The following is a 27,286-nucleotide window of genomic DNA, read 5'->3' as shown; positions in this document are numbered from 1 at the left end:
TCGTATTCCCTCTTTACTTTTTTCCTCCTTTCTGCCTTTTCTTTTTTTCTCTTTTCCAGTCCTCCACATGCCTCTCTTTTAATAAGAGCCATCCCACACACACACCCATCCAAACAGATCCCTATCCCCTCTTTCCCTCGGCAGCTCCCACTAACCCTCCTCTCCTCCCTCCTTCCATCTGTCTTTCTTGCTGCAGTGCCCATGCTGCCAGGCAGTATAAATCACATCTCTGGGCTTGGCTGCAATGGGCCTGAAAATAAAAAGGCATAAAAATGTCGGGATGAGCTACGGGCTAGGGGGGAGAATTCCTTTATGATGGGTCTAAATCCTCCTCCCACCCTGCTTCCTCCCTTCTGCACACACACACACACCTACACACACACATTGCTTGTAGACACATACACATGCACAACATTGAGTTTTACTCTAAAATTATTCCCCCAAACAGCAGCCATTTGGATCTTGCTCTCTTCCTTGCAGACACCTGCACAGCCCTCCAAACAAATTCTGCCACATATCATATTAAGCTCTTTGTTGGCTGTGAGGGGAATTGAGACGTCACCTCGCCGTTAAAGGCATAGTCTGAGCTTAAAACTGTAACCCAACGCTGCTGTCTCCCACCTTTTCTGAAGGGAAGCGGCTGCACAGACGCTGTAACCCACTTTTAGAGCACAAAAGAAGAAAACCAGCTGTAAATATAATGACGGTGTAACAATTAATTGACTTAATTGATTAATTGATTTATATTCCAACCAGATTGATCTACAAGTTGTTAAGTTGACTTATAAAATTGTAAAATTAGTTTAAAATGAAATAAATTGATTGGATTGAAATAGGAAAATACCATTTGGTTTGAGACATGGTAGGTTTATTTTACTATAACATAAAAACGACCAAGTGCATCACAGCGGACAACACACGTGATGCAGCAAAAACTGTTCAATCCATCATTCCAGTCCATGTGTCGAAAAACTTTGAATTTAGCAAACATGTGACCATACAGTCTGGTAGAATGTTCTAATAATGTTCCCTTTGGATTATTTGGATGTGGAAAAACAATAGTGAACTGAACTTTAGGAAACTAAAATGTAAATGGATTTGATATTAATATTTGTTTGTTAGTACATACATTTAATTTACACTTCATTATCTTAAAGAAATACTAGGAATCTGGAAAAACCTCACCTGCACTGTTCTTTACCAGGTATTTATCTCTGGGTCACACTGGCTGAGGTTTTGGCTAAAGATGTCCTGCATCCTATTTAGGTCAGTGAATCGGATCGTGCAAAATGAACCAATATCGGCTCTGAATTGTATCAGCAACCACAAATTAGAATATTAATCGAATTTTTAAAAATGAATCATTACACCCCTAAAATATGAGGCTAATGCTTTCTTAAACCAATGTGGACTCTTACAGCAAACAATAATTTCTGACACTTAGTTCCTCTGAAAAATGTCGGTTCTAGTTGCCACATCATGTCAAATGTGTAAAGATTAAAAAGCAAAACATCTTAAATGAACACTTGAAACCAGTTTCCAAGATAAATGGATGGAGAGTCAGTGCTGTGCATCATGGTAAATGTGGAAAATTTATGATCACTCTGGCCCCCATCTTTGTGTCACTCTGAGTAAATAAACCCATAAAAAATGATTTAGGTGGCCTGCAACATATTGAAATGAACCAAGGCAGCAGAGAGACATTGTTAAGGTTGTCCAAATGATCATGGGAATGAAGATGGAGGTGAGTGAAGGCTCCACGAACAGGAGAGTCCATCACCTGCTGGAATTAACCCACAGCTCCCAAGTTCTCCTTTGATCTACGTCCTGATGCGCACTTTGTCAATTCTATTAGATCATGCTGGGTGTGGAATGAACACGCAGCACACACACACACACACTGAGTAATGATGATAATAGTGAGCACCTCCCCAGGTGAAGCCTATTCAGACACTGCGGGAGTCATCTCAATGGCTAATTATGCTTGCTTTGGCGTTTTAACTGTATTGATCAAAACACTGAAACAAACGAGAAATGCTTATGAAGCTGAAAAAAGGAGAGCCCTTGGGAGTTAAAGTGTGCACGCTTCATGGGAGAGGGGGTGATGCCAGAGGTTGGAGCCATGGTGAGATATTGGTAGTTGTAAAAAATTGCAATTCTGAGCTTCTGAGTTATTAATTACAGCCTCCCATCCTTAACTGCTTCTTTAGCAGCCATTAGAAATACAGCCACACAAATTACAACCTCACATATGCAGGCCTCAGGACACACACGCTCCCTCACACAAATTAGCTCATCCATACCTTCACTAAGCTTACAATACCCGCTCTGATGAGCAAGCTGCTGTCGACCTTGGAACCCACAGGAAAGACAATGCAAGGGGACCCATGCTGAGAAAGGTACAGGGCGGGGGAGATAAGATGGAGGGAGACAATAGATGAGAGGAGGTGAGGATAGAGAGCAAGTGGAGCTGTTCAGTGCAGGGCAGCAGTGCATTGCTTCTTCCCTCCCTCCATCCCTCCATCACGGCTCATCTCAAATGCAAATGTGGTTTCTATACGGTTCCTTTGTGCTGCTTCTAACTGCTCTGGAGAGAAGCAATTACAACTGCTCCATTCGCTCAGAGAGAGAAAGACACGCCTGGATAGAGAAGGGTAATTAATAAAGAGAAAAGAGGGAATAAAGGAGGGCTAGATCACAAACCTGTGGAGGATCGAGTGGGACTGAAGAGTGTGTATTGATTGTAAAGCTAGCTTTACTATTGGCACAAATGGTTACCAGTAAAGTTGACCTAGCTCATAATTACTTAACGAGTGGTCAAAGGTGAGAGGTCAATAGTATTACATCAGAAGTTTTATACAGAGTGTGTAACACGCTTTGGGGGTATATAGTCCATAGTAAATATGCCACATCAATCCTGAAGATCTTGCTCTCACAAGCCCAGCTTTTCACAAAACCTTCTGGATTTATTGTTTCAGAAGAACTCCACCCACGTATGATATCACCCCGTTTCTGTCAACACCCCTGCAGCGCCAGCACCATATCCCATTGCAGTCACAGTGGCCAGGCAGCGCCCCAAGGTATGGCAGGAGCTTTTATGGCAGTCATTTGGACTGCTAATATGTCATCTCCATTAGCCGACTTTTAACACTTGCAGATAGATTGCCCTGTGACATTTATCTGTGCATGGGTCATATTTTAACTGTTAAATGGCCACTGATGTGCCGAGTGCATGCAAAATGTCTGCATGTCAGGCATTGCTGGGTTTGCGATGAGAGGAACATCAACTGTACATTTGGAGCCTAAAAAACTACAGCAGAAGATCACTGCTGTCTCAAGTTAAAAGGAGGTTGGAAGGTCAAGACCCAAACCCGCCACTGTTAGATGGGGCTTGGTTTCCCAGCGGCTGCAGTGTCATCAAAAAATAAAAAAAATAAAAAATTAAAAAAGGGAATTGGTCATCTACCAAAGCAGACAGGTAAGTAACTTATCAGCCTATGGAGAGGATGAGGGCCGGAAAACAGAGTGAAGCACAGGAGTGACAAAAACAAAATAGGAAAATAGTGAAAGGGCAGGGTGAGAGCCATTCAGGCTAATTGCTTGTATGGATTTTACCTTTGCTGGCTTTTGCACAGTAAAGCCATTCCCTGTGGTGGCGTCAGGTGAAAGTCTAAATGAGCTAATAATTTAAACTCATAAAGCTAAACCAATATTGACCGTCACCACATATATTGAAAAGCATTAGAAAGATCCTAACAATAAAATAGTTGTAAATATGATGTACATTCTTGTCATTTAACTCATCACATTTAGCAGCACCTTTCCCCTTTAAACATTTAAGTACATCTAATGTGACGCATTAAAAAGCTGAGAATATGTTCTGCATCATTTTATGTGCTGGCTACAGGGACTTGGTCACCTGTCCAAAAGCACCAGAGTTGACTAATGTGATAGAAAATTAACAATTAAAAATATCACACGGGCCCAGAGCCATCGCAACGTGGACCGTTCACAACTCAGTGGACAGCCTAATTGCTTTGAAATACAATTGGGTTTGGGCTTTGTTTGGTGTTTTGAAGGTATGAAGCGCATCGATGCACACTGGAAATTGAGTTATAAATTACCAAGCTGAAATAGACATGTACCATGAATGCTCAATATCTAAATATTCAGTGTTTTCCCATTTAAAACAGCATATGGGTGCATAAACCCAGAATTGAGTCACTTGCAGATGCATTTCATTGGAAATCTGACCTGCTCTCAACCCATCAGGGTATTTGTATGTCATGCTGTATGCTTGTCGTGTGGGTATGTTGATAAGGTCAACCGTAACGCAAACTGAGATGGAGAGCTGCAACCACAAACCGGTGGGACTCAAAATGACAAGATGAGAGGGAAAATGTTCATTCATGTGTGCACTCACTACAGTCTGTTTTCAGAGGTGTCACCGTGTGCACACACATATTTGGCGTAAGAAAGCAGCGCAGTGGCTGGTGTGTGAAGTTGATGACAGCTTCATTATAGCTGGTGTGCACAAGACAGCACCATCCAGGGAATAGAGGACAGACAGGACAGGCCAGGTTTAACACCGGGGTGGCTGCAGATCACTTCCGTGGTTCATTAGGAGACCGAGCAGACAAATGTCATCTTTGAACCTTTGCATTTTCCAGCTTTCAACAATCCAAATAAAAGGGTACACATTGAAGCTTTCTTCCTTTCCAGTAATTAAAATCTACATTTTCTTCCTTCAGATCAGGTAACCAGGAAAGAAGATATTATTTGTCATATTTTCATAATCAGATGTTCAACAGAACACCACACAAAAGTTAAATTTGTAATCAATACAAGTCCACCCAAGGAGATTTCTTTAAAGCTCAGGTGTTATGTCTATACTCCCTCTACTGGAATGTTAGCAGAGTGCAGGAATATCCAAGCATCACATTGAATCTATAGAAAAATGTGCAACAGTACAAATAAATTACAAGTCTGCTCAAAAATACAATTTATTTATATTTTAGCATTAAAAGTACAATTATATTTAAAAAGAAAAATAGCTTTCTGCAATCCAAAACATCTTCACCTCTGTCGCTTTGGAGAAATAAAATGTCCATTGAACTTGGTACAGATTTAAGAAACAAGTTTACTATACAGTTTTCTTCAAAAATAAGAAAAGAAAATACACTACACAAACTTAAAGGCTGGAAACTTTACATCGGATGAACAAGCACATTTTAAAACATTAGTGGAACAATGTCGCTGGCATCTACTAAAAAACAGTCAGGCTCTGTGAAGGACATCTAAACAGCTACAAGACCCTTTCAGCGAAACTGAGGGGATCTTCTCGAACCTGAGTCTCAATACTCAATCCTAGCCCCGATGATGAGGAACTGCCAAAACAAGAGAAACTGCATCAGTCCAAAAACGAGTGTTCACAAAAAAACAGAGCGGAACTTTGTTTTCATGTCGTACCTTTCACAATCCGAGTCATAAGTAGCTTTGTCCTCTAAACTTTTAATGCAATCACTGCTGGAACGCTGTATGGCTTCAGCCACTGTGTACTTTGTCTTACCAAGAGAGCACTTCATAATCTTTGTAATACTGAGACCTGACTGCAGGAACAGATGTAGCCTGCTGTCAGATAACAGCAAGGGAACCTGGAGAGCACTGGAAACGACCATTTTGATCAGGAACATCCAAAGACAAAATGGGAGTGCCAGGATGGACCGAAAATGAAAAAAATAAAAACCCACTTCTCAAGAAATTCCTGCAGACCTTTCATCCTCTTGGTAACTTGGTCTTCGTTCTTCAGATTAAAAAAGGGGTTCCAGGATGGCAGTTTGGGCACATTTCTAAACAAAAAAGAGCAAACTTAATGTGTTAGTTTAAAAAAAGAGAGCCAAACTTAGGTTTATTAAAAAGGGGAGAAGTCTAACGTACAAGACGAGGGCGTTCTGCTCCAGGCAATGACGCAGCCAGACAAACTCACTGTATCGCCTCCTAACGCAAGACCTCGTCTTTCGAAAACACATGCTATTGGTCTGCAAAAAAAAAAAAAAAAAAAGTTTGGCACAATGAGGGAAATAAATAGCATGCTCAGATTATTTTTATACACACACCCACCAAATATGGAAGCAGCCCGTTACAGATCCATATGAACAATGAGTGCAAGAATCTAAGCAAAATATTTCCTAAAAAGTTTTCCCCAATGGGAAAAAACAAGCATTTCTGATGAGTTGTTGGCCACATTTGCTCACAAGAAATACCCCGCCCATCCATCCATCCATCCATCCATTTTCACAAAATATCTCCAGCTTAAGATGTCTCAGCAACAGTATAGGCAACTTGACCATTTGGCTCCTACATGACAGTGATTTTTCTTGAGGACCCGTTTTGCGGGTCACTTCCATGCTGGAGCAACCATAACGTCACCCTTTGATTAGATGAGTAGGTAGGAGGGTATCATCCAAAATTTGAACCATCACTCTCGATAATGGGCAGTTGTCCCATCACCTTCCTAAAGAATCGCCCTAAAATTATGTTTACCTCTGTGTTCAACAGGAAATGTGCTTGAGGCCATTGGCTGCATTTCAAACATGCAAGTTCAGCTAAAGTTATGCTAATACGTTTGGAAGCTGACAGTTCTGCAGACCTCTGCCCTTCATCACTAACTGTAAAAGAAGTATAGGAGCAAACTCCTTTTTTCTATTCAAATCAGTCTTCTTGCATTATTTTTCCCCTCTCAATTTAAACAATTCTTCAAGTAAAAGGTGATCATGGAAAATGGGCAGAAATACAAATATCAGCACTGGATCAAGCCCTCCCATTCTTACACCTAGGACACATTTTCCCCATGGATACATACTTGTAGACAGATCTCATAGTCAACATATGTATTCCAGATGTCTTCTTTGTGGAGTTTTGGATCTTGAACTGAAATGCTAATAAATTCCTGCAAAAATTCAAACAGAGATGCATGATTTTACCCTTCGTGTTGTAGTAATGTTTTACATTTGCTAATAAACTTAAGAATAATGAGCAAATGCAGGACTTACAGATTTTCTGAAGTTATTCAGAACACGGCTCATATTAGGTTAACTCTGCAAAGACAGGTATAACATTAACTCAAAATCAGTCTATATAAAAGTATAAAAAGATTAAGTGCAGTATAGTAAAATTTATTTTAAACAAACAAGAGGCCTACCTCAAGCAAAAAAAAAATAATTAACCAAAAAATTAAGACTTGCTGAAGATTCTGGTTCTTTTGCCTATGCAGTTGCCTGCAGCACATGAACTCGTCCTCAAATGCTATAAGAAATCCCACTTACACTAACAGATAAATAATAAAAGCAAGCAGGTTGAAGCAGCACTGTGCTTCCATCATCACATGAAATCATAGTAACTCACTGAACTTCCTCCTTAATGTCAGACCTTTCAGCTTCACAAGAAGTCATCGTTTACTAAATCAGTCAATAAAATACAATTATTAAAATAAAAAAAATAAAAGATAAGTGGGCACACTGAGGTTAATTTGGATTTACAATCAATAAGACTTAAACTTAAGGAAAAACAAAAGCCAAAGAGATGTTTGCCTCTATGCTTACAATATTAACTTTTTATTGAACAATTGAATAGCACTCTTTAAGAAAAATTTGTATTTCTGAAGGACATTTTAAACACTTAAATTGATGTTTTGTCATTTGCGCTTACCGTTCTTCTCTGAGGGCTGCGTGTGGAAAACAAATCTGTTCTTTAAACCAACTGGTCCGGCTCAGGGCTGTAGTTCAGAGTTTAGCTCGTGTGCACAGAAGTTATGTAAGTAAGCTGCTCAGTGGGACCCTTCCGTGCTTTGGGGGAGGCCAATGCAAGTAGACATATGGATATAACATTAAAACAAACCCACACGCCATGCGCTAGATTAAAAACAAACAAAAAAGACTTTTTCTTGATTGCTCATCCGACCCAGGTGTGCGCAAAATCCGGGCGCTTAAGCGTTGCGTCATTGCGAACCTGTTTCTTAGTGGTTCGATTAAAAGTCCAAATTAAAACGGATCCTAAGGGTATTAGACCTCAGTGTTTCACAACAAATGACAAAAAACATCACATTATTTTAAATAATAAAAAGGTTTTCCATAGATAAAAGGAAGCTTTGGAACACAAAGATGCAACTTCACGAGAAAAATAATTTGTTAACCTATTAACAATCTGGACCACTACATGTTTTGTTTATTGCTTTTTGTTAAAGGATACATAGCACTGAACATGATGTAAAAAACTAATTGTTCCCTTAAATTACTCACTTGTGGTCACAAATTTAGCATTGTTAATTCCAACTACTAATTTGTGCACAAAAAATACTAAAATGTGGACACAAATTATGAATGTGAAAGAACAATTTTTTTTCAAATATGTCCAGGGCTTTATAAAAAAAACCTTAATATGCTAAATTTACCAAGAATGTTTCCATTTACGTGTTCTCCTGGATGAGCTTCTTGGTTGACGGTCACCTTTTACAGTAAGATAGCTGAAGAATTTAAATAAAAAGTTAGACTACACATGTAATAAACTTTGTTTCATACACCAAAGGGTCATTGGTGAGATTTTGAAATAGAAAAACATTTATTGAACTAAAGAGTAAAAGAGATTTCTATCAATTCCCTTTTCCAAACAAATCAAATCTGAAAATGTAAGGGCGAAAGCATAGGATTTTCCAGGATTTCGTTAATTCACTCATTACAAATAAAGGGTCACCAACACTGCTTAGTGCTTATATATGGTTTGCTCAAATGTTTTGACAGAAAAAGAAAGGAATATCCAAAGTTCATGTCTCATGCTCGACACACTAATCACTATAGAGTGATCACTGCATCCAGAGCTTTTATGAGCATCTTCACTTATTAAAACTACCTGTTAGTTACGGGGAAGACAACCTTAGCAGAAATGCCACAATACAAGAAATTGAACAAAAAAAAAAACAATGGTTAAAGGATAAAAAGAAGAAGTTGGCTGCATAAAACTTTTATTACAAATTGAAACAACATTTACAGACTGTTGACAAAATGTTTTTGGGGAAAAAAGCAGGCAAACAGGAAGAATGAGTGCAGGCACTAAAACTGTTAACAATTAGAGTTGTTATGACATGTATGACACTTAGTGGTCCTTAATATGAGATACTTTGGAAGACTTCAATGATCATACATTGCAAAACCTTTGACAGCTCAAAAAGCTTTGAACCAGTATATACAACCTTAAAGCTCATTGAAAACCACACAAGCGTAAAAAAAAAAAAAATCTATGTAATTCATGTAACTAGAAGGATAAGGCAGGAAACAGGAGCACAGAACGTCCTGAGAAAGGAGCAGAGGTAATGCAAAGAACAGCACAAACTACAACAGTTACTGAGCTTCATCTTCTGGACAGGAATGCCACGTCAGTCGCTCCTCATAGAAGGATATGACTACCTGAGGGCAGCGAGTGTTGGCTTCACGGGCCGGGACCAAATCCGCTTCGTCGGAGTCTTTCCTGTAAAAAATTAAACAGCGTTACACAAATGGAAAAAAAAAACATTCAACATAAAACTACTTTAAAAAAATTAGTCATATGATATTCCACAATAAATAACATCTTTCCACAATGTTTCTTTTGTGAACCAACCAATGAAGTTAAGAGAAAATGTGAACAACGTTCAAACTAGAAGTTTTCATTCTGGGCCAAATTGTACTGCTCACCTAAAACAAGTTTTACATTAACCCCTCCCTATGCTGTGGTTTATCTATCGCTGCTTCAAATTTTTATAAATATCTTTGCATGTTTATTTTGATTGCCCTCTGGATCCTGATTGGTTGATGACCATGTCATCCATCTCCTCCCTCCCATGTCTCCTGTACAAATGCGTTTAGCTTGCCCATTACAAACATCTTCCATTGTGACCAGATTTTTGTCTGCTTTCTAAAATATTGGACTTATTGTCTTATTTGAGAGTTTAAACAAGAGAGAAAAGTGTGAAAATGTTTGTTTGTCTGAGAAAAGTGTATAAAGTGTGTAGTGAGGAGTTTTACAATGATAATCCTATGAACCAGATTTTAAAGTGGGATGTTTATCTTATAATTTTTTTCATTTCATAAACATCTTTTAAAGGTTCTGTCTAGTAGACAGTCAGAGACATTCTATAAAAATGTACCATTTCATCAGAAACATTAACTCCCCGCTACTGTCAGTTGCTCCAATAATTCGCTCTGGCTCCAGGTTTCTGGCAAAGCCACGTGGTTTCTCAGCCTAAAGTGGAAGCACATGAACATTCAGAAAACAGTTTTAAAATGGAAGAATGACTAATTAGAACTGAGCTCAAAGTACTGCAATGACATTGTGACATACCATGTCTTTCTTCTTGGGCTCTGTCTCTGGCTCATCTGTGGAGGCTTTCCTTTTAACAGCAGCAGGCTTCTCCTTAATATTCTTTTGTGATTCCAAAAATGCAGAAATCAGCTCAGGACAGTCCAGGTTCTCCTCCGGCTCCCAGGTGTTGTCAGCACTAAATAGTTAAGAGGGCTGTGATCAATTGCATATAAATCATGACTTTTAAAAAAAATGTAAAGCTAACAGGATGCGGAGAACACTAGCAGCTTCATGCAAAAATGACTTTACTACATGTTCAGAACAATCTGAAACCAATCAGATCCAAATGATCTGGGTTATCAAGTGATCAGGGCAATCTGGTGTTCTTTAAAAAATAACAAGACTGGTCAAGTTATGAGAAAATTGTCTAAAGCATATAATCTGGTGTCTTCTTGCATGTAAATGAACTATTTGTAATTTTGGTTTACGTTATATGGGTAGTTACAGCGTGAGTGGAAAACAAAGAAAAAGGGCAGATGCTTGCCACATTCGAGCCAATTGTCTTGTTCTTTTCCTGAAGTATTCAGCCCATTTTGTATACCCATAAGCCAGAAGGAAAATCGAGGCCAAAAATTTGGCTAATTTTAGCTAAATGAAAGCTCAAGTTAAAGGAGGGGGAGGGGTCAAATTAAGAATCATAGTATAAATGTACAAAAACTTTAAAATTGGATCTAAGGCTCATGCTAATCTATTGTAAATGTCTGATTCCTTAACCACATAAAAATGTGGTAACAGAGTAAACAGGCCAACCCCCCTTCCCCATTCTAAAGAACTAGCTGGAGAGGCTCCAGTTAACTCACTCTGTAAATCCTTTCCACTTCAAGTAGAACTCTACTTTCCCATTGACGAGACGCTGGTCGAGTACTTTTTCCACAACAAATTCTTCTGGCTCTTCCTGCGTGTCCTGTGAGTCCTTCTTACTCTTTGTATTCTGCTTCTTGCCCATTCTGGCCTCTAAAACCAAGAGGAAGGAGAGTCAATTGCCGATGTATCACGCAACTGCCCTTTTCCACTTCACCTGTAGGACCCACATTTAGCAGAAAGGCTTGTACCGTAAATATAAAGGTGTACAGCATGTGTGTGTTTAGTTTTTCCAACTTTTTACGACGGACGCGACTCGGCCACGTTCACTCCGCAAGTTTTCCGTAAATGGTACTAGCGTCCTTTGGGTTAGCCAACATGCTAACGTAGCCAAAACAGTTTGAGGCCATGGTACCATTGTTTATATCTTTTTACTAAAAAGGAACATCAACATGCTACAAAAACGTGTTTTCTTTAGATCTTACCTTAACGCCTCAAATAATTACAACAATACAGCAATATCGACACCCAACAAAAAAACGAAAGATTGTTCGTGCTAGTGTTAAGTTAATAGCAATAGCAAAACGAGACAATCAACAGTCTAAAACTAAAAGTATACTATTCATACAACACTCGGGCTTGATAAACTTAAAAAGCTTGAGCTGTGAAGAGTCAAATACAAATTCTGTTCGGTTCATTGCATTCATTTCTATGATGAAGAAGTTAGCTTAAATTACTCCTTACGTCTTAGTTATTTAAGAAAAAAAGTTCAAAAACAAAGAGATGAGATGCAGCATTTAATACCGGTAAACGTAGCTTACATACCTTGTAAAGCCTAGAAAATGACCTCGGTGACGACTTATTCAACCACGCGGTCACTGCCTGTCTTTATGTACAGATGAAGAAAGGAGGGTGCGCGCCAAACGCAAAAGGCGAGTAGGCTACGGAAGCCCGTAAGGAAACAATTTGCTTTAGAGCACTTGTGACTCTACGGTGTCCTGTTAGTTTATTTTTACGTCATTTATTTTTTCTCAGTTTATATAACGGTTTATCTCACAATCTTTAAAATATGTTTTTTCATTTTAAATGAAAAATGAGAATACACGAGTAAAGCTTTGCAGCATGTTTAAAACATTGACACATTTCTATCGTTTTCACTAATAAAGGAACAGCTTATAGTTGTTTTTGTGTTTTAAATATTCTGTATGTCTTGAGTTTTTTTGATATTGACGCTTACAAATGACTTCTGAGCTAAAATAAACTCGTGTTACTAAAGAATACTACAAAAAATGTTTATTTTATGCAAACCAACTTACCTGCTATAGAATGATCTACAGAATTTGGGTGCATAGAATCCTAATAATAAAGCCCTAAATAAAATAACAAATACACAAAACAATATTGTGTCAGTGCAGTTGTATTGATTGAGTGTGAAAAAAATTAAGTATCAGTGTTTAAAGCTGTGAAAATTATTTACTGTCTCAATGTGATTATCAAATGTAAAGTGATTCATTTTCAGTAATCTTTACTTGATAAATATAAGGTTGTCTGTTAAATTTAGTTACACTAAAGCAATACCTTTGCTATAAGTGTGAAGGCGAAATAAAATGATCTGTGCTTCAGTCTACACTTTTGCAATCCAAATGTTTCTATTTTTTTATTTTTATTTGCAATAGTGAACAATATCTTCTACACCAAGTGAACCGAGTTAGTAAAAAATTCTCTGCTAGAAAAATTGTAATTTTGTCAAAATGTCTTCTTTACCATTTTTGACAATACCAAATAACTACAGCACTGGCCAAATGGTGTGATTTGAGTTGTACTTGGATTAATAATAATAATAAAAACTTAAAGCACTAGCAAAGTACTTAAGTTAGGAGAAAGACATTCACCCCACTTTAAAAAATGCTTAGACTTAAAGGTACACATAAAATGTGAACAATAATCTTATATTTATCAGAAAAAACAACAAGAATGCCACTTTCTTTTTTTATTCAGAGTAAACAAATCCCCCAAAAGCGCCTAAATTCTTCAAGAAAAACCATACTATCAGCAATCAACAAGCAAACAATCAAAAAACAAGAAAGACACACATTTGCGAAACTTAGAGACAGAAAAGTAAACTTTAAGCTAAACCAGGAAAAGAAAAATGTCACTTCATGCACTCCACAATTATTTCACACACTTGGCTGACTTTGTAAAGCTGTGAACCCATAGTTTTCATAGCAATCCCTTTGCATAATGACAAATATTTAAAGGGTTACATCTTGCCTTGCTGATAGATTTTTTAAGTAACTGGACAGCTTATCTGTTTGGGGTCACAGTAATAATGAATATTTTATTATACAAGTACACTTAAGTTCACCAAACCTTTCAAATTAGTCAAAAAGGGATTAGGAAAAAAAAATAAACCTGAGGTAGAATTTCATTTAAAAAAATGGAAAAGGTTTTTGAAATGTAAGTTTAAATAAATCAAGTGGAAAACTTGGGAGTATTTTTTTTATCCTGAAGTAAACAGATATGTAGCAATGTGCTCACACAGGAAATGGCAGAAACAGATAGAAATGTCACAGAAAGCACATGAAACCAAATCAACAACATTTAAACCGAGAGTTTGTGATTGTAATTTTTTCACGAAAATGTCAACTTCAGCAAACTTAAAAAAAAAAAAAAAAAGTCATTAGATCAAAGGCACACTTTTGCATACCCACAAACAACTTATTTAGCAAGAAAATAGGAAAAACCTAAAAAAGATTTGTTATTGTAACCTCTAACAATGCTCATTATCTTACAAAAGTAAATCAATTTTATGATTTGGTCAATCTTACCAGTTTTTTTCTGTCTGTCATAAAGACAAGTGAGGCAAAAACTCAAACGCTTGTTTTGTCAAATGCCAATCGTTAAATAGTAATTATCAATCTAATATAAAGTGTTCTCCAATATCCGATTGTTGAAATTTCAATTGTCTGCTCACTTAGATTAAGTTATAATAAAAAGACACCGTCCTGGACAGTCTCATCGTGTATATATTCACTTTGAGCTCTTTGACAAAACTTTAATAAATACAATCTTTTACTTCTTCCTCTTCTTCGATATGGTTAAAAAAAAAAGGCAAAACGTAAATAGAAACTAACAGAATCAACACTTGTGTGATCTCTAAGCAGTAACCATCACAAAGTCTTAGAACTTAGCAGGGACAAAGAGACCGGTACAGTTGCCACACACTAAGCTGTTCCCATAAGTGCACCATTTGTTTTGCCAAAGTCCAGTGTGAAAGCTACAACTTTCTCAATATTTACAGATATTCTTTTTAGGATTTTATCTTTATGAATGTCTATTTTTGCAGCTTTTGGATCCATATACACTAACAAAAAAGAAGGCATCCCAAAACCAGAGTCAAGCCATTCAGCATAGTAATATGCCCAGAAAAGGTAAATCCTAAGTTTCGGTGTGTAAACGATCATCACTGCTTTTTGTCTTTTTTCCTCTTGTCTGTCTTGTTGCTGGCAGATGTGGAGACAGCAGGTTGTCTGATGTGCTGGACTACAACCCTCCCATTAGCGCCACACTGCAGAGTGTATCTCTCTGGGTTCAAGGGCTGTCCTGAACGATCCCTCAGCCGCGCCAACACATCTCTGGTCAGCTGCCTTATCTGATGCCCCACGGCACCCATCGTCTTGGCTGTAAGCTGTTTATCTCTCAGGAGCCTGTCCCGCTGAGCTTGCAACATCTCCACCTCCTCCTGGAGCCCTGTGATGGCGTCTAGTTTGCGTTTGCGGCAATTTTGAGCTGCTAGTTTGTTCTTCCCACGTCTGCGGATGTCCCTCAGAAGAGTTACCTGCTCCGATGAGAAACCGTAGCTATCCAGAACCTCCATGAACTCTTCTACGGGCATATTGACGATTTGCAGAGCGGAAAATGGAATGCACATGGCGCGAGCTCGCAGCTCATCCCGGCTCAGCTCCTGTTCTTCCAAGTCTGAGCAGACATCATCGCTAAAAGGCTCCTCGATTTTATGGGGCAGCGTTATTGCTGCCTTGTTGAAGAGAGCAGCGGATGCGTAGCTGTGGTCATGCCAGATATTCTCATTGGGATGAGTCGGTGGCCATGTCGTGCTGTAGTCCGTTATTCCCTTTGAGAGGACAGATTCTACCTCACTGCTGTAGCCTGTGGCTCCACACTCATCCTCACAGTATGAACTGGAAGATGATGAAATCTCTGATGAACCTGGGGGAATAACAAAATCATGAATGTGGTTGCGAGTCAGAAAAGGTTTATGTTTTCTAGTCTCAGTGGGCGAGGCTGAAGATAGAAAAGTCACAACAAACCTGGGGATAGTGGACTGCCAGAGCTGCTCTCCAAGGAAAGACCAGAGTCGGAGTCCAAGTCTTCAAGGGCATGGGGCTCTATGCACCCCAGGCTGCCCAACAGCTGGTTATTTATTGTCTCGAGGCCATCCAAGCCAAGCTGATTGATCTGGTCAAACACAGCTTCATCCAGACAGTCATTCAGTGTACCTTGTGGTGTAGCACTTGGTGTCATATTGCACACTGAGGCAAAAGGAAGTGCAGCAAGGCCCAGAGCCATCTCAGGCGAAGTGTCAGAAGATCCCGTGGAGTCCAGCCTCAGGAGGTTTCTTTGCTGTTGAGCACTGCTCCTGGGCTCAGTTCCTTCAGACGATGACTCACCGCATATTCCAGAACTGGTTACCATAGCATCGTGCAAACTGACATTCTGGCTGATGGCGCCTATGATGTCAGTGTTGAGGTCTGGCAGACGACCAGAAACAAGACAATCCAGGTCCTAAACAGGAGACATATGGTGTCTTTTTAGATGGAATTCATCTCATTCTCCTGAAAAGCAGGTTTTGCTTGTGTTACTTTGATTTTTGATTTGATTTGATCAATTTATTTCAAGCATTTTAGTCAAAGCAATAAAGGATTTACACATATTTATCAAACTCATTACAGAAATGTTGAAATGCATAGTTTAAAAGGACAGAAAATAAAATAAAACAAAACAAAAAAGTCACTTAAATCACACTTTGCTTAATTAAATACAGTGATCATTAACTAAAGTCAAGTAGAGCTTGATTTATTGCTTGAAAAGGAGTGGGAAGAAGCAAACTTATATAATCTCACTAAGGTTGGGCGATGTCCCCTAAATTGGCCGTTGACGATGTTTGCTGTCAACCATCGGGATGGACGATGACATCGTCGGGGGGGGGGGGGGTTACATTTTTGGTTCTTATATAACTGCTATTCGTTTTTTTGCTTTTTTCATTTTATTTCCCAACTGATGACTAATCCGCGATGATCCAGTATAAACTGAGGTAAGTGACTTTAACAAAAAAAGTAACAAACAAAATAGAAAAGAAGTAGTCCGCTCCCGCACTTCCGGGGGAGTGCGGACTTACAGCTTTGTGTTTGATGGGAAGGGGGGGGGGGGGGGGTACATGAGCGGTATGTGTGGGAGATTTAAGACTGCGATCCGTCCCGCAGCTCTAGGGGTACAAGCAACCGAACTCAGAACCGGGTCTAAAAGTGTGTGTCTGAGCACAGCTCGGATCGTCAGCACACACAGCGGTTTGAGCTTCAAAGCAGAAATGTCGCTCAGTCCTTAGAAAACATTCAATCAATCACGTGGATTTGTGTTTCCAGTCGTGTCCCGACTAAATAAAGGCTGATGTTATTCTTACATGTTTACGTGCAGCCAGCAAGCAGCACCACCCAAAGCTAATGTTGTTAGCCCGTGTTAGCATACTGCTAATCCTGGCTTCGTTCAGAAAAAGCACTGACCACACGGATTAAAATTCAAATGATGAGCGAACAGGTTTATTAAAAGCAGGTTTAGAAGATAATCTCGTATTTTACCGAGCTGACATGTCAATATATATAGCCGCTCGGCGCTGTTTAACAATGTTTTGTATTGAATTGTTACATACAATAAAGTTTGAAAAAAAAAGCCGCTCGGCGGAGTTTATATCCTTCCGTTTTTCAAACCCTACTGCGCATGTGCGAATGATTTATTCCGACCGAAAGTGTGACCTTAGTGAACGTTTTTATATTCTGAAAACATTTTTCTGGGCCCATGTACACGGTTGGATTCTAATCTGACCATTGATCCCATCAAGATATTTTGTACATGTAACAGCGGCTTATGGTGTCGACGCGCAACGTGGCGGGGGCGTGGCATCACGATGGTGGTCTCTCCATCGGGATGTCAGTCACCCATCACGATGGACGATGATATCGTCCATCGGCACAACCCTAAATCTCACCCCTACTGAATTCATTCATTTTATAGTTTTACAGTTTTTGTAATCCGGTTCTGATCCGAATAGATTCTTTTCAAGTAACAAAATGATTGATTTTCTTCGGAAAACATTCATTTATGATTTCAGTAAACAGTATCGGTCAACATTATGTAATAATAATTGATTATTATTAGAACACATCATCACAATAAACCAGTAATTATTGCTACACATTGCAGATCAAGTAAAGAAAATCAATAGCTTATTGATTGTAATTTAAACATTTCAGTAAGAATTATTGCACATTACAATGTAATAATCATTGATTGTAATTAAAAGAGCTTTGATTATTTCACCAATCAAGTTCACACATTTTTGGAAATAATTTGGAATTATTCAAACACCTATTGATTATTAACTCCCTTTATCTTTATATTGTGAAATCAGAGTTTCTTTATAGCTTTTCTTGAATATTTGAACATTGTTTGAGCTCATTACTTAACCCGTTCCAAAGTTAAGTGCCACACACCGACACACAGAAACTTTTCTTTGTGGTTCTTATCAGTTTGATCTTAAAGTTCCTACAAACTGTTTTTGGATATTGAATGGTAACGATTTCCCACTGACTGTATAAAAGTTGTGCAGTGTAAAAATCAGCAAGGTCATACAGTTTTAAAAGTCCAGATTGATAAAATAAGTTGCTTGTATGATCAAGATATCCGGCTTCATGTACAATTCTGATGGCTTGTTTTTGAAGTAAAAAGAGAGGATGTAGTGAGCTCTTGTAATTATTCCCCCAAATTTCTATACAGTAGGTGAAATATGGTAATGTTAAGGAGCAGTACAATAAATATCTACTGCTCTATTCTAATATATGTTTAGATTTATTTATGATTGAAATACCTTTTGAGACTTTAGTTTGTATGTGTCTGATGTGTTGCTTCCAATTTAATATGTCATCGTTGAAAACCCCTAAGAATTTGATTTCTGTAACACTTTCAATTAGGATATTATTTATTTCAATTGAGAGCTCGGTATTGGCTTTGTAGTTACCAAAAAACATCACTTTGGTTTTATCTAGGTTCAAAGATAATTTGTTGTCATCCATCCATAATTTTATTTTGTTTAACTCTGTGTTTACCACATTGATAAGTTCCCTATGATTGTCTGTAGAATAGAATATGTTTGTGTCATCAGCAAGTAATGAGTTTCATGAGCTTTGAAACATTGAATAGATCATTTATGTAAATATTGAATAGCAGCGGGCCCAGAATTGATCCTTGTGGGACACCACAACTTATCTCTATGGTTTCTGATGTAAATTCATCAATCTTGAAAAATTATTTTCTTCCTGTTAAATAGCTTTTGACCCAAGTTAGCGCTAGTCCTCTTATCCAATATACTTCCAGTTTGTCAAGTAGGATGTCATGATTGAGAGTGTCAAATGCTTTTTTTTAAGTCAATGGAAATTCCAGCTGCATATTTCTTTTCATCCAGAGCATTTGTGATTTCCTCTACAGCATCAATGATAGCCAATCGGTTGATCTGTTTTCTCTAAAACCATATTGGTCTTCATTTATAATGTCATATTTATCAATAAATGTAACTAATTTATCATTGAATATTTTTCTACAATTTCTGAGAATTGCGGAAGAAGAAAAACAGGTCTGTAGGTTGTAAATCACTTTTGCAATTTTCATTTGTAATGATAAGTCACATATGTACATTAGAGGCTTTGAGATACTATTAAAGTATCTACATTAAGAAGAAGATAGAAAAGAAATAAAGTCCCACTGGACAGAGTATTTCTTAATGCAAATCGCAGTGAATCAGGAGAAGACCAAAAAAAGTGTTGTTTGAGAAATCTTGTTGGCGTTAGGGTTGTGCCGATGGACGATACCATCGTCCATCGTGATGGGTGACTGACATCCCGATGGAGAGACACCATTGTGATGCCACGCCCCCGCCACGCTGCGAGTCGACACCATAAGCCGCAGTTACATGTGAAAAATATCTTGACCGGATCAATGGTCGGAGTAGAATCCAATCGTGTACATGGTTCCAGAAAAATGTTTTCAGAATATAACAAACGTTCACATGGCTCACACTTTTGGTCGGAATAAATCATTCGCACATGCGCAGTAGGGTTTGAAAACTGGAAGCACATATCAGTTCCGCCGAGCGGCTATTTTTTTCTCAAACTTTATTGAATGTAACAATTCAATACAAAACAATGTTGCCGAGCGACTTTATACATTGACATGTCAGCTCGGTAATATACAAGACGATCTTCTAAACGTGCTTTTAATAATGTTACGATTATTATGAAACGCCTGTTCGCTCATCGTTTTATTTTTAATCCGTGTGGTCAGTGCTTTTTCTGTTAATAATAATAATAATGGATTGGATTTATCTGCGCTTTTCAAGACACTCAAAGTGCTTACAGTGTGTCCATTATTCATTCACTCCTCATTCATACTTGGTGACGGTAAGCTACGGTTGTAGCCACAGCTGCCTTGGGGCAGACTGACAGTTGAAAACTGAGCCGGAAAGAAGCCAGAATTAGCAGAATGCTAACACGGTCTAACAACATTAGCTTTGGGTGGTGCTGCAATCTGCATCCTGGCTGCATTTAAAGATGTGGGAATAACATCAGCCTTTATTTAGTCGGGACACGACTCGAAACACAAATCCACGTGATTGTTTGAACGATTTCTAAGGACTGAGCGGCCTTTCTGCTTTGAAGCTTACACCGCCCCAAAGCGCTGTGTGTGTGCTCACGATCCTCTGCTCAGACACACACTTTTAGACCCGGTTCTGAGTTCGGTAGCCCGTTCCCCTAGAGCTGCGGAACGGATCGCAGTTCTAAAACTCAAAGCACCCCCCCCCCCACTTCCACTCAAACACAATGCTGTAAGTCCGCGCTCCGCCGGTCCACTTGACTAGTTAAGTGCGGGAGCGGACCATTTCTTTTCTAGTTTGTTTGTTACTTCCCTCAGTTTATACTGGATAATCGCGGATGAGTCATTAGTTGGGAATTAAAATAAATAAAGTAATAAAGTAAAATAACGAATAGCAATTATATAAGACCGAAATATTAAAAAAGCCCCCCCCCCACGACGATATCATCGTCCATTCCGATGGTTGACAGCAAACATCGTCAACGGCCAATTTAAGGGACATCGCCCAACCCTAGTAGGCGTCACATAGGAGATACAACAGCAAGCCAAAAGCTCCCTGCATTCTTATGCATCCGCTTGTAGACAACTAAATCCAAGCACGTCTTCCCTATCCTGGGATCTGGCTCAAAAATATACGGCCGGATAGCTCCAACATTGCTCACCGTTTTAAATTATATTAGATTAGGGGTGAACGTTAGCAGGAGAAAGCAGGGGTGGGGTTGCTCTGCCAACGGTCCTACCCACAACTCAGAGGGGAATTTCTAATAACCTACTGCCACTCTGCAGAAATTAGGTCCAAGAAAATTACGTATTTTTTGTAATTTGGCTAAAAATGCCATAACCATAATTAAAAGAACCCTGGGAAGGCTTTGAACATAGATAGAAATGTGATTCAAGAAGGACATCAACAGATTTTTAATGCTGGAAACAGGTGAAGAACACTTACATCGAGTTCTGTAAGAGAGAGGAAATTGCTCCAGTCAATATCAGGAGTGGGAAAAGGTGGATGGCAACGCCCTGGATTGGACAGTGTAGTGCTGCCTTCAAGTAAACTCTGTGAAAGAGAAAAACACAAAATATATAACAAAGCTGGCTTTGTTGCCCATTTCTAAAGAATCAAATTATGAATCAATTCAGGAAGAATTTTCAGCTTTAAGCAGGATTTGCATAATTCATTCGGTTCATTTTGCTGCTAATGTTTTAATAGAAATGTATGTTTTAAGTACTCTTGGTTTAATAACAAACCAAGAAAAAAACAGCTTAAATAATAATGCATTTCTGAAACGGTCAACCCGATATTTTGGGGGAAAAAAGAAAAAGAACGGTACCTCCTGTTCAAGAAAGGAACTGTGAGCAAGCTGTGCAGGGGCAACTGGATCCTCCTCTGTGACTTGAGCTTCATCTTCCTGGATTGGCAAAGAAAGGCAGAAGGACACACTAAGATTACAAAACTGTGAAAGTGCTTAAACAAAACTGATAACAGGAAGAAGGGGAAAGGGGAAACTAACTTGTAAGCTGATATAGAAAAACCTTCAATTGTCTTTGCATTTATAATCCCTTTCCTTTTTAAAGCAAGTCATTTCAAGACCCCTTCTGTTGTGCTGCCAAAATGTTTGGTGTTGCTATACCATATCCTTCCTGATTCTGATTCATCAACACATGATGCCTGCAATCAACGTCCTCTTTGGAGAATAAGGAAAAACATTGCTATCACTACAATGATTAGACTTTGATACATTTTTCAAGAAAAGGTATGTTTAAGTAGAGGTGTGACCCCACGTTTCTTTTTTTTAAAGTTTTTTTTTTAAAGTTCGGCATATGGTGCGTGATTGGAACTATATTAAACACATTAAACACATTCATCTTTGCTGATAATTTACTTTTTCTGCTAGACCTGTGTTCAGACTTCAAGGGCTTCTGGGGGAAACCTTTTATTACTGTTCTCCTTCACTCCGTACGCCACGCCTCCCACTCCCTCTACGCTGCACACGCTCCCTCTACTTACACACACACGTGCGGTTTCAGCAGCGCATACACATCCCCATTCTACAACAGAAGTTCACGTCTCGCGAGGAAATACAACACATTTACTGCGTTCTAATTATTAATTTCCATTGTACTCATTTCCATTACAAGCTGCGTGCGTTCTTGAGTTCGCGACACAGCCGCCCGCCGGAAGATTTTGTGTTGGGGGGGGGGGGGGGGGGGGGGGGTCGCAAGAGTCCCGACATCACAGCGGTGATCAAAAATCCCTTCACTGTTGTGGAAGGAGTCGCCGAGGCGCTCGCGCCGCGCAGAGCCACGTAGAACGTGTGCCGTGCGCGCTTATAAGTCACTGCTGCTCTCTTTTACTGGCGTTTTTTTTTAACCAGCCCTGTTATTTCCACATTGCTGCCGTGTTACTGCCAGAAGGAGGGGAGAGCTGCTCTCGCGTTCCGCTGCCGCTCCCTGCTCCTTCTTAAACACACACACGGTTTCAGCACATATACATCCTCAATCTACAACACAGTGTGGTGAACCGGGGGTTAGCACCGCCTTAAACCCCTAAGACTCATGGGAAGTAGGGAATCTGAGCGTGAAGTTCCACAACACAACTGAGGGAGCCGTTAGCTGAAGTGAGATCCATGCCGTTTGGCAGATATGGGTGTGTTCAAATAAATAGGCTAAACTACTGGTTACTCCTCCCTCTCTGAGACTGCTGTGGTCTCTCAGTATTCAGGTCAAGGTAATCAGTGACGTACCAACTGAGTCGCCATAACATGCGGCTTGTAATTAGGTGCGCTCTATAGCCCGGAAATTCCGTTACAGGTTTTGTTTGGGAACTGTTTTTTACGTGTCGGTATAAACAAAGGCAGAGCCTCCTGCCCCGTGTTCTTCATGGGTGTCAGGCTTCATGGCTACCGGAAAGGTGACAAAGTGTCTGCAGTCTTGTTTATTACTGAGCAATACATAATATTCTGAGAAGATGTCTGTACCAGAGAGCACAGGTGAAACTCGCGTGCAGCTCGAGAGCGGTCCGCTGCAGAAGAATCAACACACACCCCCAACACACTTGTGCGCCCTCCTTCCTCCTACACACTGCGCGCTGACACACACATACAGTCATTCTACAACACCTATATAGTTAGTTCATTAGTTAGATAGTTAGTCGTCACTGTTATTTGTTAATAAAGAATACTGCGACACCGCGCCCCCTGCTGGTTCATCACAGCGGTGATCAAAAATCCCACACCATCACACCTCTATGTTTAAGCTGGCAGGTGGAACAGTTGTGCCAGAGATAACATCAAATACATCCAGTAAGAATGGCAGCTAGTTCTTTATAAATGCCTTTCTACAAAAACAAGAGAGGAAAAGTGGGCTATTGGGAGTAGACCCTTTTATTTATAGTTTGCCCTTCTTTCACGGCTGCTTTCTTCACAGCTTTTATTAAACTTTTTTTTTTTTTTGGTTAGAATTACAGGTAGCAGCACGACTACTGACCACTCGCTTGAGATAGCGAATTTCCACAAGTCACAGCAATCTTTAAACACGACTTGTCCAAAATTTGGTAGCAATAGAGGTTTTAAGAGCCAACAAAGGTGTGGACCTGAGCTTATTACTCAACTTCACAAGGCCCACAGCTAAAGGATAACTCAACCGAAGCACATACCCATAATTATAAAATAACCCCAGGACAAAACGTCAAGCATGCTGACATTTCTACTTTAGGTTAGACAACTGGATTTTTAAGATAATTAGAAAGAAAAGGTAGTAGAGTCAGTCTTCTGGCTCCGGAAAACACTTTTACTCGTCTTTAACTTTTTACATGAAAGGAGCTACAATATTTATTTATTTTTAATTCACTTAAGTGAAAAGAATAAAAGGTCATGCAGCTTCCTGGTCAGCAAATGTTCTGAGGTAACTCAATGGTCACCACTATTGGTTGCTTTAATGTAGGAAGTGAACAGGTGCACATGGAAATTTACCTGAACACCTGTGGTGCCAAAGTGCATTTTTAACTGACTTTTTGTTTTGGTTTTTTAAACTAGTGCTTTGACCGGTTAGGTAAGATGTGGTTGAGGCTTAAAGGTGGCGAATTAAAAAAATAAATAAAAAAAACTTAAATGTTATTAATAAAAAACAAACAAGGTGTTTGCAAGTTGTTAAAAAAATATGAGTCGGTGCCAGACCTAATGGGAAATTTCACCTTTTGCACACAACTTATCATGTTTATCATGTAACTTCAGTTGTTTCCTGGTTCACAGGGAATCAAACACTAGCTGGCTGAATCCAATTTAAGGTCAGTAATATTTGTCAGTTAGAATGACCACACCAATTTTACTACTAGGTGATCCAGCATTGTGTGATGTGTTTGCTTTCTATGTGATTATTATACACACTTGCCTCTGTGTGACAAGGCCCTTGTCCCAGTTCAGGGTTCGCCCTTCTTCGCACTTCCTGTCCACTTTCCGAAAGGTGTTCGCCTGAGTCTCCGGAACTTTCCAACACACTGTCGGTGTCCGTTCCGCTGCTGGTGGAAGGCCCATGCTCGGCCTCGTCGGTGGCAGACACCTGGTGCACCAGCCACGCGTTCAGCTGGGTGTGAAACCGCGGCGAGCCTAGAGTCCTCACCTCCTCCAGAAGCCGACGACTTGCGAAGAAATAGTCCAACTCGGGACATTTTGGATGAACGCCGTACCCGTCAAGAGTGTCTCTCAAAATGTGGAAGGGTGTTTGGGTGTAAGCTGAGCTAGGACCCAAGTTGATTTCTGTCAGAGGCGGATAGTAGCCACTTAGGTAGCTGTCGACGTCTACTCGAACTCCTATAAAACTAAGCAGGATCGTTAACTGAATTAGGCCTTCTGTTAAGTATTTTTTCCCGATCTGCATTTTCCAAAAACGCTCAGAATTGCAGATATCAGTGAAAATAGAACCCGATAAATGCTGTTTTCTGAGTGGGGAAAAGGCTAACAAAAGAGCACGCCTTCTCCTGTCAGACAAAGAGGCTCGCCTGTACCGGCGAAAAGCTCTGAGCTAACGCTTAGCAGTTAGCTACTAGCTTCAATTACCGGCTAATAGGAATCTTGGGACTGAACCATAGCTGACGAGTTCCTCTTCGTTACCTTGTGAGCCAAATGTGACTTGTTCACGAGACCAAGCTATCCAATAATTCAGACTTTAGGATCTAAAGTGAAAATGAAACACGCCAAGAAATAAATGCTGTCACCGCACAATGCTGGTACTCTTTTTGGAATTGACATAGTTCTTTAACATTGGATCAACAGTCTGGGACAGTAGAATATGATTGGTCGATGTGACTGTCACTCAAAATACTAACCAATCAGAAAAGAAAAACGGACACAGGCAGCCTCCACCCCAACCACAACGGTCAAATGAGTTTCCTTTAAGAACAGCAAGAGAAGAAAAAAAACGTCAGCTGTTTCTGAGGTGAAACTCGCTAAGAATGTCAGACATTTGGAAGAGATTTAAAAACAACGTGGCCAATTCTACATAAAATAAATGACATTTGTCAGATGATAGTTAAATTGTGATCTAAATTCAAATTTTTGTGGATAACTTCATTTGCAATCCAACTCTGTATTAATCTTGCCTTGAGATTCATTTTAACCTTTTTTTTCTACAAACGTATCTTCTTTTGCTAATACATCAGTTGTCAATATTTCACATTCCAAATACCCTGTCAACACTGTCTGCACATTTGAGAATGGAAATACTTTCAGATCCAAACACGATTATTGTAATTTTGGGCATCTTCAATGTTCTTAAATGTATTTCTTCTGTTCTGAGTAAGCTAATTTTGAGTGCCATCAACGTGACTTTCCCCCCACATACAATTAATGAAAGTGTTGAAACAAAAAATGTTTTTCAAAAAGTTAGTCCAGACTACTTTGTTTCAACCTGTACAAGGTCAACAAAACAGCATTTTATGTGGAAACGTTTTAACAATCATTTCACCATGCATCAGATCTAAAATACTGTGTATCCAGAGCAAAACAAGAAAAAAAGTTTTATTTTGTCTCTTTTTAAGAGATTTACTTGCACCAGAAAAACATCTATTATATACCTGGTGTAGTATGAAGTGGCAAGCTGCTTTTACTCCATTTGGGAAAATTAGTGTTGCGAAAGCAAGTGTTGACTGCCAGTCAATGTAAAACTTATTTTAATCCCAGAGAGGTCTCTTACATGGTGGCAGTGTGAATGTCATATTATGGTATTCGTATTCTCTAGGATTTAACTCATGAAGAAAAAATCTGAAGTATGTCAAAAATACCAGTAATAAAATCCCGTTTTAGGATGACATTATTAGTTTAGGAACCATGTTCTGGTGCCCAGTCATTGCAAGTCCTTTAAGATGATTACCCAGAGGGATGCAAAGGTTCACTTTCCCCACAATTTGGTTAAAATCTAGATTTTTTTGGATGCAGTTTTGTTTTGGTTTAACATATGATTTGTGTATTACAAAAAAGTAACAAAAAAACGAAAAATTTGGAAAAATCCTTTTTGAATTTGCTGATAGGGAAGTTACACTAAAGACAAATATTTCCAGTGGCTCATACTATGACTGGTGCAATGTAGTAAAACAATAGATAATAAATCCTCCTTAAATTTAGCACAACAGTTGTTTGACACATTCATTGTAGGCGTAATGTTATCCGATAGGGATGCAGCGGTTCACTTTCCCCATGATTGGGTTTATATATTGCTATAACATAATGTTCAGTTTTTGATTGAGAATGGCGGCATCTCTACTTACCTAAAAAAATATATAAAAAGACAATTATTTATTTATTCAAAAAAAGTTAGGAAATAGTGAAGTTCTTCTAGCCTGATTGTGAAACCTTTCAATAAGTTGCTATGTCTGTCATAAACAGGACATGTGACAAACAAAGTCTTTCACATTGTTTTTGGGACAATAATAAACTTTTGTATAATTCTTGATATGCAAAGAGACACTCAGTCTAGTCAGAGTCACACTTGCTCATGGACACTGCCTTATCCAAGGCCAAACCAGGCCTGTGTGAGCATTCTGTCCAGAAACGGCCTTCAGAGAGTTTAACAAACAGTATTGAGTAAAACGGAAACTGCAACTTAAGATTTTACTCACCAATGAACCTACAAGAATGTTTCTGTTGTTGGTTGTTTTATTAATGAT

The 27,286-nt window shown here is 39.1% G+C and overlaps 3 protein-coding genes across 3 annotated transcripts; all 3 read right to left on the bottom strand.

Moving 5' to 3' along the window:
- Positions 1–4,985: 4,985 nt before the first annotated feature.
- Positions 4,986–7,952, bottom strand: LOC101159833 (sorting nexin-10A). The gene is made up of 7 exons (XM_023959821.1): positions 7,708–7,952; positions 7,053–7,097; positions 6,863–6,949; positions 5,938–6,038; positions 5,751–5,849; positions 5,470–5,664; positions 4,986–5,387 (listed from the first exon to the last, which is right to left on the bottom strand). The coding sequence occupies exons 2-7, from the start codon at positions 7,083–7,085 to the stop codon at positions 5,306–5,308; spliced, it is 597 nt and encodes a 198-aa protein (XP_023815589.1). The 5' UTR covers positions 7,086–7,097; positions 7,708–7,952; the 3' UTR covers positions 4,986–5,305.
- A 1,047-nt stretch (positions 7,953–8,999) lies between these two features.
- LOC100049459 (chromobox protein homolog 3) lies at positions 9,000–12,150 on the bottom strand. Its single transcript, XM_023959822.1, has 5 exons — positions 12,019–12,150; positions 11,193–11,346; positions 10,372–10,528; positions 10,178–10,272; positions 9,000–9,519 (listed from the first exon to the last, which is right to left on the bottom strand). The coding sequence occupies exons 2-5, from the start codon at positions 11,336–11,338 to the stop codon at positions 9,393–9,395; spliced, it is 525 nt and encodes a 174-aa protein (XP_023815590.1). The 5' UTR covers positions 11,339–11,346; positions 12,019–12,150; the 3' UTR covers positions 9,000–9,392.
- A 1,018-nt stretch (positions 12,151–13,168) lies between these two features.
- LOC101172343 (nuclear factor erythroid 2-related factor 1-like) lies at positions 13,169–25,395 on the bottom strand. Its single transcript, XM_023959820.1, has 5 exons — positions 24,517–25,395; positions 21,459–21,536; positions 21,077–21,184; positions 15,522–15,996; positions 13,169–15,420 (listed from the first exon to the last, which is right to left on the bottom strand). Exons 1-5 carry the CDS (start codon positions 25,000–25,002, stop codon positions 14,657–14,659), a joined length of 1,911 nt encoding a protein of 636 aa, XP_023815588.1. The 5' UTR covers positions 25,003–25,395; the 3' UTR covers positions 13,169–14,656.
- Between the last annotated feature and the right edge of the window lie 1,891 nt (positions 25,396–27,286).

The sequence above is a fragment of the Oryzias latipes genome, chromosome 11, assembly GCF_002234675.1.
Source record: "Oryzias latipes chromosome 11, ASM223467v1".
Classification (NCBI taxonomy): Eukaryota; Metazoa; Chordata; class Actinopteri; order Beloniformes; family Adrianichthyidae; genus Oryzias; species Oryzias latipes.
Note: the sequence above shows the minus strand (reverse complement) of the source record. Positions and strands in the feature narration are given on the sequence as shown.

Excerpts from the sequence above, each read along its gene's own strand:
- LOC101159833 (XM_023959821.1), bottom strand. The coding sequence starts at position 7,085 with ATGAGCCGTGTTCTGAATAACTTCAGAAAATCT. Across the intron at positions 6,950-7,052 it reads TGAATAACTTCAGAAAATCT|GAATTTATTAGCATTTCAGT; the intron begins GTAAGTCCTGCA and ends GAATTTTTGCAG. Across the intron at positions 5,850-5,937 it reads GAGCAGAACGCCCTCGTCTT|AAATGTGCCCAAACTGCCAT; the intron begins GTACGTTAGACT and ends TTTTTTGTTTAG.
- LOC100049459 (XM_023959822.1), bottom strand. The coding sequence starts at position 11,338 with ATGGGCAAGAAGCAGAATACAAAGAGTAAGAAGGACTCACAGGACACG. Across the intron at positions 10,273-10,371 it reads AGCCCAAGAAGAAAGACATG|GCTGAGAAACCACGTGGCTT; the intron begins GTATGTCACAAT and ends CTTCCACTTTAG. Across the intron at positions 9,520-10,177 it reads TTAATGTTTCTGATGAAATG|GAAAGACTCCGACGAAGCGG; the intron begins GTACATTTTTAT and ends AATTTTTTACAG.
- LOC101172343 (XM_023959820.1), bottom strand. The coding sequence starts at position 25,002 with ATGCAGATCGGGAAAAAATACTTAACAGAAGGCCTAATTCAGTTAACG. Across the intron at positions 21,537-24,516 it reads AAGGGCCTTGTCACACAGAG|GAAGATGAAGCTCAAGTCAC; the intron begins GCAAGTGTGTAT and ends TTGCCAATCCAG. Across the intron at positions 15,421-15,521 it reads TGGCAGTCCACTATCCCCAG|GTTCATCAGAGATTTCATCA; the intron begins GTTTGTTGTGAC and ends TTATTCCCCCAG.